This window comes from Sturnus vulgaris, chromosome 1 (genome assembly GCF_052056855.1).
Source record: "Sturnus vulgaris isolate bStuVul1 chromosome 1, bStuVul1.hap1, whole genome shotgun sequence".
Classification (NCBI taxonomy): domain Eukaryota; kingdom Metazoa; phylum Chordata; class Aves; order Passeriformes; family Sturnidae; genus Sturnus; species Sturnus vulgaris.
Window position 1 is genome coordinate 76,471,989 of NC_142243.1, and position 17,025 is coordinate 76,489,013.

General features: G+C 38.3%; 1 protein-coding gene across 1 annotated transcript in view; it reads left to right on the forward strand.

Annotated features, from left to right (window-relative positions):
* DROSHA (drosha ribonuclease III) overlaps positions 1–16,521 on the forward strand; it is a 69,718-nt gene extending 53,197 nt beyond the window's left edge. Inside the window, exons 25-33 of the mRNA XM_014872407.2 lie at positions 860–904; positions 3,707–3,864; positions 5,423–5,528; positions 9,029–9,170; positions 10,137–10,219; positions 10,334–10,437; positions 12,417–12,509; positions 13,307–13,353; positions 16,090–16,521. Coding sequence (XP_014727893.1) covers positions 860–904; positions 3,707–3,864; positions 5,423–5,528; positions 9,029–9,170; positions 10,137–10,219; positions 10,334–10,437; positions 12,417–12,509; positions 13,307–13,353; positions 16,090–16,220 — 909 coding nt within the window. The 3' untranslated portion in view covers positions 16,221–16,521. The remainder of the gene's footprint in view (positions 1–859; positions 905–3,706; positions 3,865–5,422; positions 5,529–9,028; positions 9,171–10,136; positions 10,220–10,333; positions 10,438–12,416; positions 12,510–13,306; positions 13,354–16,089) is intronic.
* The last annotated feature ends 504 nt before the right edge of the window (positions 16,522–17,025 follow it).

Sequence of the window (17,025 nt, forward strand, 5' to 3'; positions counted from 1 at the left end):
TGCTTGGCTCAGGTAGGGAAGGGTATGAGAAACCTGATGGCTTCCATTCCAAGTGCTGCTCTGAAAACAGAAATGGGTGCTGCGGATCCAGGTGTCAGGCTCTGAGGAAATGTTGCACACGTCAAGCAACTACTCTGTTTCATCAATTAAGTCATCCTACCCTAAAAGCTTTAAACATATACGTGGAAAAAAAAGAGGGTGTTTCATTCAGCATTTACCCAATTGCACAATTACAGTGTGCAAGAATAGATGGGGCTGTATCTTAGATGGCTGCTAGTTAGAATATGTGCTGTATAAAGGTGGAGGAAAGTACCTGCCACTGGGACAGCACTGTGGAAGTGGTGAGAGGATGAATTCTATGTTATTTTCCTTCCTCTAAGTCTGTGAAATGACAAAACTTATTAGAAATAAAAGTATTTGGAAGCCTGTTGTAACTCAGTGTTTATGTGCTGCTTGGTGGCTGTAGTGAAGGAAGCCTTTATGAAAGAGAAGAAAATAAGTGGGTTTTTTTTTTCTTTTTCAGTCCTTGCCTTTGGAGAAGTCAAACTTGCTACTGAGGAGTACTTGCAAATAAAGTTAGTCCTGAGGCTTAAACAAATCTTCTTCTCTTCCTTTAACCACTTTATGTGGTTCAAGGATTTTTCCACCTCTTTGACACAAGCTAATTGGGAGAACTACAGGCAGTTTGAACAGCAAATACACGATTTTAAAAATTAGTTTGCCAGCACTATTGAATTTGCAATAAGCAGAGTCAGCATCTGAAATAGTTCAGTATTTCAAGTAATGACATTTTATTTAGTACTGTGGAATTTGTTAAATGACTCCCTTGAGCATTAAAGGCATCTCTCAATGTTTGCAGGACCTGCGGGATGTATGGCTTAATTATCCACTACACCCACTCCAAGTAAGTGTATCTCTTTCTGTAATAAATTTCACAGTTCTGTTTTATTTTCAGGGATGCTTTTCCATAGGTTTCCATTGTGTCACAATTTCTGTGACATCTCAGAAATTGTGCTAAAGAGTAGCCAAAGGAATATATGTATGTTTTCCTTTGTGTTTGGTTTGTGATTTGTTTGTTGGGGTTTTTTTTAAATAAGTAGTGAGTTTCTGCCTCTCTGAGAATTAATCATTTACCTTCCCTTGGCTCATGTTTGTTGTATAACTGTGCCTATACAATAAATCCAGTGAGAGGTAACATTTTGACAACTTTTTTGTGTGTCTTCTCTAAGTTGGAGGAAAAGGGAGCAAAAACAATTTATGAACATATTTTCTTTACCTGGGATTAGGACTGAAACCTTAATAGTAGGAAGGCACATTAATTGAATGCCACAAAGGTTTTGATTTGATTCTATTTTGATTTTGTTTGTGTGTGCCCATGCAATGATAGTGTGGTTGTTTCAGTGGTTCCAGTAACTTTAATACCTTGTAAGCAGTAAAATTACAAAAGTGTCTGAAGGTTAACTTATCCTCCATGTATCGAAGGATACAAGCTCACAAGCTGTCAGTTTATGAGGCTAGAAGTTGGGAGACTGATGTCCCAGTCCATTCTCCCTTACTGAATTCTTGGGCAGACATAGAGCAAGTCTCAGAGGCTCTCTGCACTGTAGTTCCTTGTCTTCAGTGCAAGCAGAATTGTGCAGGGGTGCTGCAAGAACAGCAGTGAGTGCACAGCCAAAATCTTCAGCAGCAAATCAGTGCACGTGAAGAATTTTTACAACCACATCCCTCTGAGTGTAAATACAAAATACTCTCAATAGGAACATAATATTTTGAGATTCAGAAGTAGCTGTCCTGTGTGGTGGCACATGCAGCTCCAAAGATTGTTCTTACTCTGAGTTTCTTTCTTTTCTCTTACTTTATTTTAACCTTTTCATCCCTGCTTTCACAAAGAAAACTTGCACTCTGCTTAGAAGTTGGCAACAGTGAGTGTAGGAAGCTTATAATTTCTTACTACGACCTTGACTTGTGTGATGAAAATTCTTTTCTTCCACATCCCAAAAGCATCCCAGGTGGTTTTGCCAATAGCTGAAACACAGGCAGCTCAGGCTGGCCTTTGGGCCTGAAGAATGGCATGTTTAAAAATTCCTAAAAATCACTGAGATCCAAATGAGATCCCAATCAGTATAAAAAACTCTGGGTAAGATAACAGAGTTACAGATCTTCAGTTCTGTGTATTTGGCAGTACCCAAGTATGTATAAATGGTTCTAAAAAATAATTAGTGGTCATCTGGATACATATGGACTCCTTAGAAATCTAGAGTCAACATGTAAAGACAAGTCCTGCCTCACAGATGTATGGGAAGTTTTAGGAGACAAAACAGCATGTGATAATGCAGATGGTACTGTCTGCTGGGTTTCCTGAGAGGCTGTTGGAAAGTCAGGAAAGGCTTTTAAAATTTTTATCTTTTTTTTTTAAGAAGCAATAAAGAAAAAGCAACTCCAGTGAAAAATGTCAGTCCCTACAAGATTTAAAAGAATGGCTGAAACATAAGAAATTGAGAACAGCAGTGAAATGACCACGTCTTGCAAGGAATGGCGATCACTGGCAGATTTCCCTTGGGATCTTTGCTAAAGTACAGGCTGTTCTCATTGACAGCCTAGGGAACAGGACGAGCAGTGAGGTGGCAGTTTGTTGACAGTACCAAATTATTTCAGGTAGCAGGGACAACAGTAGACTGAAGAATGCACTCTGGTTGTGAGAATGCAGGGGTGACTCACTGTGGAGTTTAGAAAAGCAGAATAAATTCCATGTAGGTGAATAGAAAGGGCTGTGCATGAGGAAGCAAAAAGCAGTCTCAGCTCCACATGCAGCCGAACTCCGAAATGACAGCTAACACCCAAGCGTGGGATTGTGGTGCAAGGGTATGTAGCTCTATGAAAGTGTGAACTGAATGCTCAGTACAGAAAAAAAGAAAAAAAAAAGAATGTAATCAATTAATAGAAAAGGGGCAGGCAACAAACCAATAATTATCTCGATGCCAGTTTAAAAATCTGTGGTTATTCTTACTATTCTTTTAGGCATCCTCTTCTGGGTAATTCCTTCTCTAAGGCATTACCATACCAAAGAGATGCTCAGAATGGATGGAGTAAATGCTTAAGCCATTTCCCAGCTCCACAGAAATGGCATTTAACACTGTCATTACATCAAGTACATCAGATAAGAAACTGATAAGAAAATATATTGACCCAAAGCAATAATTTTAATTTGCTTATGTCAGTGTGCCCTTTTGAATTTCATATTCAGAGTATTTATTCTTGATTTTTGATACTTAAGGAAAGTGAGAGAAATTGATTTGGGTTTTGTCTCATTTTGACATGCTGTCAGTCTGCCAGTCCTATTCTAATGATTTTTGAATCTATTGCTCAGTTGCAAACAATGTGATAATGTTAGAAAGTGCAGAAATGTACAATTGTACATGTTTTGTGAAAGTTTCTATTATGCCACAATGCCTCCACATGTAGAGACATGCAAGTGATGTGTTTAAATGCCTCAGCTGTTAAAAAAGCATACATCAGAGCTCATCTCTTCTTTGAGTGATAATTATCCAAGACCAAAAGGCAGAGGAAACTTGGTTTTCTCAGTTCAACTGTCCACGGAACTTGCTCATTGTATTTTTTGCCCTTGATTTAGAGAAGGCTTGCTTTTCTCTGAAAATTTTTGCAGCAGTCTGAGTTCGTCATTACTTACACTTCATTTTTCTTGCAGCTGCAGGAGTCCAATACTGATAGGCAGCTCATTGAGACCTCTCCAGTTCTTCAAAAGCTTACGGAGTTTGAGGAGGCAATTGGAGTCATCTTTACTCACGTTCGGCTTCTAGCACGTGCATTCACTCTGAGGACAGTAGGCTTTAACCATCTGACTCTGTGAGTACATAGCAGGAGTCCTCATGTGGCTCTGTTGGCCCTAACGAGCATTCCAGATTGCCTGGTTTGTAAGCAAACTATGTTACATTTATTTCCTGGAGTGGAGTAGCTGTGTTTACAAGCCCGCCTGGCTCAGTATGCCACTTCTGACAGTAGTCAGTAGCAAATACCTTGGGAAAGACTGTAGAAGGTGTTGGAGACCTATCCTGGTGTTGATTTTGAGCTTTCTGCATGACTGATATTTGTATATCACTCCTGAGACGGTAGAAAAACCTACCTGGAGGTACATTTGGGCAGAGAAAAGAAGTAGAATTACGCTCTTTGGTCCAAGCACAGCCCTTGTGTTCTGTTTCTTGCAAAGCTGCCAGGCCCTGTTTTCAAGCAAACAGTACTATAGAACAGGCTGAGTTGGAAGGCACCCAATCAGGATCATCAAGTCCAAGTCCTGGCCCTGCATAGGACATCCCAGGAATCACACCATGTGCCTGAGAGTGTTGTCCACACACTTTCTGAATTCAGGCAGGCTTGGTGCTATGACCACTTCCCTGGGGAGCCTTTCTAGTGCTAAACCACCCTCTGGGTGAAAAACTTCTCCTGATTCAGCTTCATGCTGCTTCCTTGAGCCCTATCTCATGATAGGGTCATGAAAGTGAAGAGATCAGTACCTGCCCCTCCAAATGGATGAGGTCTCCCCTCAGTCCCCTCCAGGCTGAACAGAAAAAGTGACCTCAGCTGCTCCTCATATGGCTTTCCCTCAAGATTTTTCACCATCACAGTTGCTCACTTTTGGACACTCTCTAACAGCTTAATGTCATCTTTATGTTATGGAGCCCAAAACTGCTCCCAGCACTGGAGGTGAGGCTGCCCCAGCTCAGAGGGAGCAGGACAATCCCCTCCTTTGCCCGGCTGATGATGCTGTGCCTGATGCCCCCCCGGACAGGATTTGCCCTCCTGGCTACCTGGGCACTGCTGACTCATGTTCAACTTGCCACACACCAGGACCCCCAGGTCCCTTTCCACAGTGCTGCCCTCCAGCCTCTCATTCTGCACTCTATACACACAACTAGGGTTGCTCCAGGCAGAGAATCTGGCACTTGCCCTTGTTAAACTTGATATCACTGGTTACCCTCTCCAGGATCTTGTATGAGTTTAAACCCTGACCCTTTTCTTTCTTGCAAATGGACATTTTTCTCTGTTGAAGCCATTGCATTCATTAGTTCATTTCCTTAAAACAAGTTTGAGATAGAGATCTTGCCCCATTACGGATTTGATGTCAGCTGCTCTTCTCCTTCATTTAGTCTGTGATCTGTAATCTAATGATTGCGTTTATTTGTAGCTATCCCGATTCGCATTTTGCCTGTGAGTTGGTGTTACTACAGTAATGAGCTGTGTTTTCATCTCACCTGATTAACACTGAAAAATTGTCTTAAATGTGTTTGGAAATGAGCAAGGCTCACTTTCAGATCACTCTTCATTTTAATTTGTGTGTGCATGCTGGTTTTGGTTTTTTCCTCATGAGTGCTTATTGATTTTGCTGCATTGATGTCTCATTTTTCAGAGGCCACAACCAGAGGATGGAATTCCTGGGTGACTCTATAATGCAGTTGGTAGCCACAGAGTATTTATTCATACATTTCCCCGATCATCATGAAGGGCACTTAACGGTGAGACTGCCATCAATCATATTCTCCATAGGAGCAAGAGTGGGATGGAGACTGAAATTATTGGAACAGCTAGTGAATTGTTCTGAGTTTGATTAATAAAAGAAGCCTCAGCAACCACTGCTCTTAATAAAGCTTTGTTAATTTTAAGTCATGAGCATTGTTATGAATAGGAAATGGTGATTTATGATCCCATTGCAATAATTTCTGTTTATTCTGTAAAATTGATCAAAAATCTTAAAGATGTCAGCAGTGAAATTAAGGACTAAGACTAGTTCTTTAAACATGGGTGTCTTAAACCATTTATTTAAATAGATGCACCACGTGACTTTTTTTTATTCCTGACTTCTAATCTGTTGAACATGCATACAGGCAAGGCTATACATCCCGATAAAAACTTTTTACAATTTATTTTGGTCTGGTTTTCCTTTTGTCTTCAATCTGGAGTTCCTAAGCTTTTGAATTTAATTTTACTATTGTTACAGTTATCTGCTGATTGCTACAGCCTTTTAGACTCTCTTATATGGGCTTTGAACAACTATGTTTAGGGATCTTTCAACAATTTACAGTACTTTAAACACAGCGTGACAGTATGAGCAGTTTTTTCCTGATTGATTCATTTAGCCCTGCAGCTGGAGAGTTGTGGCTTTGTTTGCAAATAACAAATTTTCTTGGGTGTACTAAATTTTTTTAGTTTATTTGAACAGCAAAGCAATACATGTATCAAGAATGTAGTCAAGTTTTCTAGTTAAAGTTAGGAAGTAGCATAATTCTAGAGTGATTTCCTCAGCTCAGTAAAGGGATGACAATGCTAAGTCTCTAGCAGGCAATGTGTTATCAAGATTATGATTCTTGAATCTTTTGGGCCAAAGCTGTTTACTAGAGAAAAAAAATGACATACTGTGACTAAAAGTAACTTGAGTTTTTCTTCACCATTTCTTAAGTTCCAGTTACGTTTGTATGGATTCTTCTGCACCATTCAGGAGACAGGATATAAAACCTGGTGGGGTTTTTTGCTTTCTACATGACTTTTAAGAATGTAGGCATCTGTAGTTTTATAACTCTTGCAAGAGCTATTTGGCCAAGAGTATATGGAATGTTGCCATTAATGGGTGTAAATGCTCAGAACAATCTTTTTGTCACTTAACGTAATGATTAGTGAGTTGGAAATACAAGTACGAGCACACTTCAGCTTTTAGGCAAAACTGCAAAGTTAGAATGGAGTGAATGCTGAAAACACATAAAGATATGAAGAAGCAGGCATTGGCCTAAAATAAAAACTTGAACTCTGAAGAAGTGCATGTAGAGAAAAAGAAAATTATCTTAAAATGTTTTTTAATTTGATGACAAATGAAATGAGAAAGGAGACTGATAAAGTGGATTCTGAAGAGAAACAGGAAACACAAAGCTCTTTCTCCTGTCATCTGTGAACATACTTAAATTTGAAGTAATAGTAGAACATCAATTAAATGGTGTCTGGTGTGATGAGGGCAATTTTGGTCAAGGATTCCACTTGACTGGCAATGCAGTGGCTATATTTAAGAAAATAAAAAAGGACAACATAGTCTCATCTACGTCCTTGGAGATAGCCAGATAATGTACCAGAAAATAAGTTGACATTTTATTGGATGTTGGAAGATACAGCTTCTCCAGTACTGGGTTATGGATACATTCTTCTGGTACAGTCATGAGTAGTGGTATGTTGGGTGAAGATGGAAGAATTAGGAAAAAAACTGCTTTGTAATTAGACTCGAGCTCCAGTTGAACATATCGTATGTCACAGCATCTGCAGTGATGCAGGCTATGTTACCAGTGTAGAGACTAACTCTAAAAAAGCTGCTGGCAAGGCACAGAGACTGTGTCTTCTCTGTATCATTAAGAGGAATTGAGTTTCTTGCCTGATCACACTTGTAGAGGAGGCGAATTCTAATACAGAGGAAGTTGATAACCACAGTGCTGAAAGGATAACTGGGGTTTTTTTTCCTATCTCTAGTTCACTGGGTAGTGTATATGTTGCTCTTTGTTTTATGATACCACTAATCATGATTATGGATACCATCAAAATAAATAGTCTGCAAACACAACAAAACAAATCCTTCTTCTCCCATTATAAGAAACAGATTTTTGTCATGGGACACTGCACTTCTGTCTCATAGGTTACATATTAGGATATTTTTGGGGAAAGTGTAGTTTATTTATCTTAAGGACATAAAAGGAACACATTTTGAAAAAGAATAATATAGTAATAATAAATTATTTTAAACAAAGGATAGGGAGGCTGGTAATAATGCTATCTGCAGTTTGCCTAGTTTACGAAGATCAAGTTGTGAGTATCTGCTTCATACATCATTGACAAACAAATTACGAACATACTGTTCTTTATTTATCTGTTGTGAGAGATGAAGTATCAAGTGCAGCAAATAAATCTTGATTTTTCATAAGCTCAGTTGACGTGCTGGAGGCAGGTAGCATATAACTTGTATCTAATAAGCTGAGCAAATGTGATATGGAAGACAAAGAGAGGAAAAAATGTGTGTGTAGCATCTCAACTCTAGATTGCACATAAACTGTGGAAAAGAGAGACATTCTTTACTTTTCACCCCTACCTCCTATAGCAGATCTAATTTCTTAAACGCTGTTCCATTTAAAGCAAAAAATCAAACAAGCGGGAAAAACACTGACCTTGCCAAAGGTTCAGAAATTCTCCCTAAAATTCCGAAATACTTCTTTAAGCTGTGTGGGAGTTCTATGTCTTTGTTAGAGCTCTATGCTTAAGTAATCTGTCTGGAGCCAAAGTTAAGTATTTTCATGACACATCCTTGACATTGTCATATATGGAACATGTTAGGGCAGATCTGTGTCTGGGATGCATTGGCTCACCTGTGCTGCCTTCTAGCAGAGCAAATAGTACATACAGGCTGTCCATCTGTGTGGTTTTTTTCCTCTGGCCAAAGGAATGGAGCAGCCTCTTCATCTGCTCATTCTGAAACACTGAACTATCTTGCTTTATTGTGTATTTGTTTCAGTCACCACCTATTTATTTATTATTTGGTGGACACTGGGGACTGTTCCATGGACTCCAGAATATTGTTACTTACACTTTATGTGAGAAAATGTATACAACTGTGTATTACTTAAACTAGAAAACTGCAGTTTAGCTGAGAAAGTACAGGACTCATGAAGAGATAGATATAGTACATAATTGCAAGGAGGCTCACAAACAAGCATTTTAAATGCATGCCATATATACAGAAGTAATGTGTCCATAGAATAAGTAAGGATTGGCGAGAAGAATTGAAACAGAAAGAAAAAACACCAGTAGAAGGAGTGACGGAGTCTGTCTCTATATAAATCACTTGAGGCGTTCTGAATCAAAATGTCAGTAAACTGGGAGAAGTGAGAAACCTCAAGGAGAAAAGTAACTTTTTCTCCCCAGCTCTCCTAGGTTTTGTAGTTTGTTATTGGCAATTGTTCCTATGGAATGGAACTTCTTTCTTTTGCAGCTGTTGAGAAGTTCTTTGGTGAACAACAGGACACAGGCCAAGGTGGCAGAAGAGCTGGGCATGCAAGAGTTTGCCATCACTAACGACAAGACAAAAAGACCTGTAACTCTTCGAACTAAGACTTTGGCTGATCTCTTGGAATGTGAGTTAATCTAGTTATAATAATTTAGTACTTAATGACTTCCTTTTCCTTGGGGCTTGTTTAAGAAAGCCATTAGAAATCCCCTAAATCGCTATTAAAAATGTATGTTCAGGTTTCCAAATGAATTATGCCTATACCTCTGAAAGCCAGAGTTTTGAAGACTAGCCTAGATTTTTGAAGTCTGTATAAAAGCATGAAGGAGGCATAATTGCAGGTAGAAAGTTGAAGGCTTAGAAATTGGGAGGTTGAGATGACCAGGTCAAAAGCATGTCTTCGAAGTTAAAGCTTATACTCTGAGTTGAGCTGTTTAACAGCAATTTCAGTGTTTAATCTGTATGTTCTTGATACTGTTGGAAGGCAAAATAGTTCCTTCAGCAGGTGAATATTTCTCTGGTTCATTTGTCTGCATTTGAGGAGGTTTTAAAATGGTCGTCACTCCACAAGAGAGAAGGTTACATGGAAATGAACTATTTCCACTTGATTTTTGGAAGTTTATGCTGCCTTCTTTCCCATGAAATGGAAACAGTGATAAATATTCTTCTGCAAAGAAAGTTAATCCCTGTCTTGTATATTTTGATGTATTTTACAAGCCATTCAGACCACTTGACTTTTGCAAAATCCTGTAAACAAATGGATAGCACACAAACAGGAGTGATTTATATCTAAATTATTTTATGCTATCCAGTAGTGATTTATTTGTAAGTATTCATGGTTAAAATGTGAGATTAGGAGCAGAGTGTTGTTTCTAGCACTTTAAATGACTAGGTGGATTTGAGTAAATCACTTAATCTCTTGGTCAACTTGATTTTTTTCCCCAAGTATGCAGGATAATATATATCCTCATCAGATCACTGCTCTGAAACGTAATTGAATATGTCTTTAAAGTACTCAGAGATATTTGTTTCTAAAAGTGCAAGCCAATAATGCTCTCCTTGGATGAGTGACAGTTCCTTTTTTTTCCCCCAGCCTTTATTGCTGCCCTGTACATTGATAAAGATTTGGAATACGTTCACACTTTCATGAATGTTTGCTTTTTTCCACGGCTAAAGGTAAGATCAATCAGTTTCTTACTTTCCTGCCACTGTATTTTAACACATTTGTGGCATTTGAAACTCTTACTACAATCTCTCAATCATAAAAGCATCTTTGTGGACTTCCTACAGGAGTTTATTTTAAATCAAGATTGGAATGATCCTAAATCTCAGCTTCAGCAGTGCTGCTTGACTCTCAGGACAGAAGGAAAAGAGCCGGACATTCCTCTTTACAAGTAAGCACAGGCATCTTATGGATTCCAGCTAATTATAAATCTTCCTTGTATATGGAGCAAGATGTGATCAGTCACCCTACATTTTCCCCATAATTTGTTTTCATTGTCATTACCCATGCCCTCTAGTCTCTCTTTGTTTGAAAATGCAAAATGCTGTTTTCTAAGGTTTAGGTGTTTTAAGCCATTACAAGGAAGAGTTACTAAGTATTTTACCTTTGCAGTTGTAATGGAAAAACATAGTTTTTATTTTCGAGTATTTAATTGGCATAATTCTATATTTGTTTTTCTTTTAATGTAAAGAGTGGCAGTATTAAATCGTTGAAAAAAGAGTTAAACAAATGGCTGTTTTGTTAAGAGGTCAAGATATCTCCCTTCTATTCTCAGTAACAGATGAAGTTTCTTGATATTATTATGCAAACATAATAATGCCTCATGTTACACCTTCTGATTATAGACACTGTTTCTCATCCACAGGCAGGCACTGAAGGGCAGCACAAGTTTTGGACATTTTTGCTGTGCAGTTCAGCTCACAAATGTTCCCGTGTTCAATGACAAAGAGCTCAGGGCAGTACTTGCAGACCTCGGTTAGATACCTGAAGCTGGATGGGATAGATCTCCCTTCTCACTTCCAATTGCTAAATAGTGTAATAGCTGCTTCAAAAAGATAATAAATAATAAACTGGAGGCTGTCTATCACATCCATATCCATTCGATTAATGTAGGAAAGGGTGAAATGTTAGCCCCAAAAGAAGAGATAAAGGCTGTGAAAATTCAAGGCTTGTGTTGTTGGGATTATTATATCAAAAAGATATGAAGAATGAAAGTGTAGGTGCGTTTGTCACAGGTACTGAAGTAAGGTTTCCAATGCAATGCAGTAGTTCAGGGACAGTGACACACACTGCACTTCAGAAGTGCCATCCCCTTAACACTGCAGCCAGTGCTCTGCAGCCCTGCCTCCTCCATATCTGTGTGCGAGGGTTCAGGCCTTTGTCTTAGGTGAGGGGGAATGAATTCAATAAAAAACACAATTTTCCATTTTTTTTAAAAAACCACTTAATATCAAGTATCAAATGTTTGTTTTGTTTTGCTGTGATGATAAATTGATTTTTATAGTACAGCTCAGATGTAGTAATACGCTGTTATCTTCCTATTATCTTGTTAAATTCCTTTTCTTGGGGTTATCTGTTTCACTGCAGTCAGTACTATTGCTTTTAAATTTAGGATAGGTTTTATTTGCTCTTGTCACAGTGCACAGAGAGATAGAGTACTTTAGTTAGATACTTTAAAAATTGATGTGAAATTCGTGCTCCTAAAAAGAAACAAGGTAGCGGACAGAACTTGATGTAAAAGTGGGGTGAGATTTGGGACAGCAGTAAGAAACTGCCAAAGAAGCAATTCATTGCATATCTAGGGAATTACCTTTTCCCTTTTAGATGGTTGTTGAGGTATGTCCTCAACTTCAGGTCAAATGGAAAGTTTGTTTTGTTTTGTTTTGTTTTGTTTTTCAAAGCTGATGGAAAATTTCTTTGTACTACCATGTTTAATACAAAGTCCTTATAAAACCTTGCTACCTGCAAAAAACTTTCAGGGACTAAACTTCTAGTGCACACATAATTGTATGATTGTGTTTATTTGAAATTGCACAGCTATACATAATTTATTCCTTTATTAAAAGTGTTTTCACGGTGTTTGAGCACTTCATGTTGCAGTTTGAGTTTTTACTTATAGGCTAAATAAAGTTTTAATTTTCATTTGGTACTCCTGAGTGAGCCTGGAGTAATAAATGTGATCAATATAAATACTGTTCCAGTAATCTCTGGGTTAATGTGATCTATACAGACATCCTTCAACCCTTGCTCTACATTTTGCATTAATTGCACCATCTGTATTGACCAGACTGAAAGCTTGGTGAGCTATGTGCCACAAAAAGATTCTGTGTTTTAATACTCCCTGCTTTAATAAAATATTTTTTCTTTCAGGACCTTGCAGACAGTGGGACCTTCTCATGCCAGGACATACACAGTAGCTGTTTACTTCAAAGGGGAAAGAATAGGATGTGGTAAAGGTCCAAGGTATAGTAAAAAATTAATCACGTGGTATTAGAGTGTGGTGGTGTCCAAAATTACTTGCCATGGAGATAGATCATTGTATGGTCTGCCTTAGAAAAGGAAAACTGTAGAGCCTTTTTCAAAATTCTCTGCTTCAAGAATACCTGAAGGGTTCTATGTTGGCATAATTTTGGACCTTAAGCATTTTTTGGTGAACTTGCCTTCAAGGTGGCTGGCAATGCTAACTATTTGTGGCTCTCAGACTAGAAACTGCAGAACAGCTTCCAGGAAGTAGCATCTTTATCTTGGTATTTGCTGCTGGGTTACTATGCAACTTACACTGGCAAGTTAAGAGTGCCACACTATTATGCTTTTTTTTTTTTTGGAGGTTACTTCTTCTAGGCATTTTGGAATGCTTCTAAGGTTTCAAAGACTTCAACCATGAAGCCCACAAACGTCATTTTATGCTACCAAATCTGGTGGTGGTTATAAAATATTATTGCTTTTTTTAACCTTCACGCATCTGTGATTTTGTTCCTTTTTTTCTCTCAAGTAAAAGCAAAGACGTTAGTGAGGAATGGACTGGAATATTTTTTTATTGTTATTGATCTAAGTTAAGAAATATTCTACTGGATCTGTAGTACTATTGCTCACATATTTATGGAAAGGCTGATACAGCATACACTCTGGGAATTACTAGCTGCTCGTTATTCAAAAAGTTTCATTACAAAAGAGTAACTAGTGCTTCACCTTGTCAGAAACTTTAATTTATTCTGTACAGCTTAGATCTCACATAACGTGTTTTTGTTTGGCTTTCACAGTATTCAGCAAGCAGAAATGGGAGCTGCAATGGACGCACTTGAAAAATGTAAGATATTTGAGCAACAGACAATTCATAGTTTATTTCTCATTCTTTAGTGAGGCAAGGTGCAGATTTTGTGGGGGATAAGTTTTGAACAGAACACATATGGTAAGTGCTGTCAGCTTCTAAGCAGCAGGTTTTCCTCTTAGTACTTTCAAGACAGTTTTGTAGCAGTTGAAGTTAATATGATTCCAACAGGTACTTGTTAATGGGAGCTGATCAGCTACAAGAGGATGCAACTTCAGGTGAACCCTGTGCAGTAAAGTTTCATTGAGGCTTTTCATGTTTATGCATGCAGTGGGGTAAGACTGCATAGTCTGTGATGCTCGGGTTTTCTCACCCTTTAATTCAGCATGGGAGCAGTTCTTCATGGAAATGTAGTCTCAGATATGAATGAGTGTGGGCAAGCTTCTTATATGAAGCTTCTTTCAGTCACTTGGGTCAAAGTGCCAGGTATGGGTGACCTGTAAGCAGATAGATTACAAGCATTTAGTGTAGCAGAAATTCTCTATTAAGAACATGGGAAGTCCATTTTTGGCATTTCATTCAAAGGAAACACGTGCAGTTCTTCATATGTCAAAGGTTCTTAATCTGTTATCTCTGCATCTGGAAATTCAAGAGATTAAAAATTTCAGACGGCAGTGAATCTGTGTAGTTTAGATATGTTTTTATATCCATCTGCTAAGCATATACTTGTCACCATCAGTAAATTTGACAACTAAAAAAATGTAACTTCCCTTCTCTGCTGAGTATCTGCAAGATGTTACTGAAATTTTCTTTGAGTGAATTTTCTTGTGACAGTATCACCACTCAAGAGAGCTGTGAGTTTCGTGGCCTATCAATCCAAGGACTTCACAGCTCTCTTCTGACATATATATTTGTTTAAATACCATAGAACTCTAGAGGTCTGTGCTCCTGCTGCCCTTCAATTCAAATCAGAGCCAACTTTCAAGTTAGTTCCTCGGTGCCTTGCCAGTCAAGCTTTGTCTTTCTGGATGGAGGTTACACAACCCTTAAGGGCCCCTGTTCTGTTGTGTATATGGTTGTGTTTGGTTTGGTTTGTTGGGTTTTTTTAATGTATAAGTAGTAAACTTGAAGTCAGTTTTCATATACCTAATTTATATGATAGCCATGATGAATTTATTACATGAGTTTCCTTCTTAGCATCCTAAACATATTAGAACAGGTTGCTACCAAGCTGAGTTCTTCAAGAATCATGTTATAGGCACAGTGTTGAAAATCTGATTTTCATTTTATGGGGCACATGAGCAAGAAAATATCCCAGAACTCCATTAAACAAAGCACTAGTGTTCTTAAAAACAACAGCAATTTAAAACCAATTTTGTTCAGATTGCTTTCTGGTTTAAATAAATATACTCTCCTATGGCCAAGTTGTAAATAACTGATGAATAAACCTTTTATTCCTGTGGTATATGTAATAAAGGACACAAATTTCACTGGCCAATAAAGCAGTAGAAAGTTATTCTGCTCTACCACAAACTCCTGCAGTTTATGTGGCTTCTGCACCATAATCTCTCCAGCTGAGAATCCGTGCTGCCTGGTACCCAGAAAAAGGAGGAAAAAGCTTGGTGCCAAGGAGGAAGAAGCTTGGTGCCAGGGTACTCCTCGCTGAGAAGCCTCAGATGAGTTCTCTCTCAATAGCCAGCGAGAGAGAGCAGTCCTTTGCTTGAGACATGTCCTAAATTTGTTTGTGACTTTAAAGGTCAGTGGAGTAACCTTTTGCATTCATCTCAGACTGGGTAGGTAGCCAGTGCTGATCGCAGAGCTCTGTGTGATCCCAGCAGGATTTGCCACCAACTGCAGCCTGTCACATACTCTAATCAGCCCTTTGCTTTCTGACTGGCTGGAGGCTGCAGGTTTCCCCAGCACAGACACTTGTGGATGTCAGCACCTTGGTCATGCAGAAAACATCACATTCTGTGAGAAGTGCACTAAAGTGAGAGCAATTCTCTTCAATTATATAAGCTGTTTTTACAGCCTCGCTTTTAATGTATACCTACACGTCAGCCAATGGGCAAATGCCTGAAAGCAGAAGCATCCATCTCCCCAGCTATTTCTCCATCACCTCGGCCTTGTCCAGTCTGTTTTAGGCAGTCGTCACTCATCCATGCTCTTAGACTACGCTAAGGCTGCCTTCTGGTATGTAGCCAAGCATTAACTTTCTCTGGAACAGACTTAACTGCATTCCATCTTGCTACACTATTACTTTCCCGTTTGGATCCCTGCCATAGTGTGGGGCATATAGTTGATTCTGCATGGTCTAAAACAATAATAAAAATAATGGAAACATCTGTACAATACTTGAAACCAGTGGCTCACACTTTTTGGAGTGAGAACAAGACAAAAAACCCTGACAGCATTGACAGTAGTTCCACATTCATTTTTCAATATCAACCACCTGTTGCTAAGGGAACAGAATCTAAAATCCAGGTAATACCTGGCCATGTTGCTTTACTAGGATTTTGTATTTTATTTTTGTGATTGTATTAGATTTGGCAGTGCTTTGTAGCAGGAGAAAACAGATGTAAAAAAATCATAAAGAAACCAAAGTCTTATGACACAGTTCTGGTTCACTAGGTATTACAAGAAATAAATGAGTAAAAATGGGAACAGCATTTTTCCCCCCTACCTCTAATAACATCAAAGTTTAAAACAAAATGAGCTGAGGCTTTCTCTGTTACCAGTTTGTTTATTAATGTAAAATATTTCTCCTTGTGTCAGATAACTTTCCCCAGATGGCCCATCAGAAACGGTTCATTGAACGGAAGTACAGACAAGAGTTGAAAGAATTGAGGTGGGAAAGAGAGCATCAAGAGAGAGAGTCAGAGGAGACTGAAGAAGCAAGGAAATAAAAGGACGGCATAGAAGCAGTGGCATATTTACTTACTTAATAACTCTGACTGTGGACTATGGAGACCTAACCTAGTTTCTTGCAGATGATGAATGAAGAGTGCCTCTTGATATCAAAAAGAAAATTGTAATCTCTTCCTTTAAAAGTGTGTGCAAATATAGTATTTCTTCAGTTTGGTTTTAAGTTTGGCTTTTTAATAAGATTTGGGTTTAAACACTTTAATTTTTATGAAAAGTTGTTGATTATTTTTATTATTTTTACTGTCTCATATGAGGTAATAAAGTATTAATTTCAAAAGCTAATAGGAGGAAAAGCTGTAACAATCGTCTCCCATGTCTAAGTGCTGTGTTGTCAATGACCAGCAAAGTTATTGCATGAACTCTGCTGTGGAGGTGGAAAGTATTAGGAGAAACTGATTCTGCTGAGCACTTAAGCATGTGCCTAACTTAAGTTTTGCAGCTAAATTTACTTCTTGAGTCTGCTAAACTTTAAAGTTCAGGCCCTTTTTACAGAAAATGGTACAATAATTAAAAGGAGACACTAAGTTTTGCTTTGAACAGTGGATGACACATCTGAAATGTGATATAGATGTGTACAGAAGATGGAGGTGTTTTGTTTTTAAATCACTGTTACAAGACTTGAAGGAGGAAGGAAGACTTGAAGGAATTATGAAGCAAAAGAATGGTAGACAATGTACATGTAGTTTGCATTAAAAGTTTAGTTTCTTTATCAGCTTCTTGTTCTATGAGGCTGGTGTCTGCTTTAATGGGTTTCTTTGACAAGAAGATACCAGTGTGGCCATTACT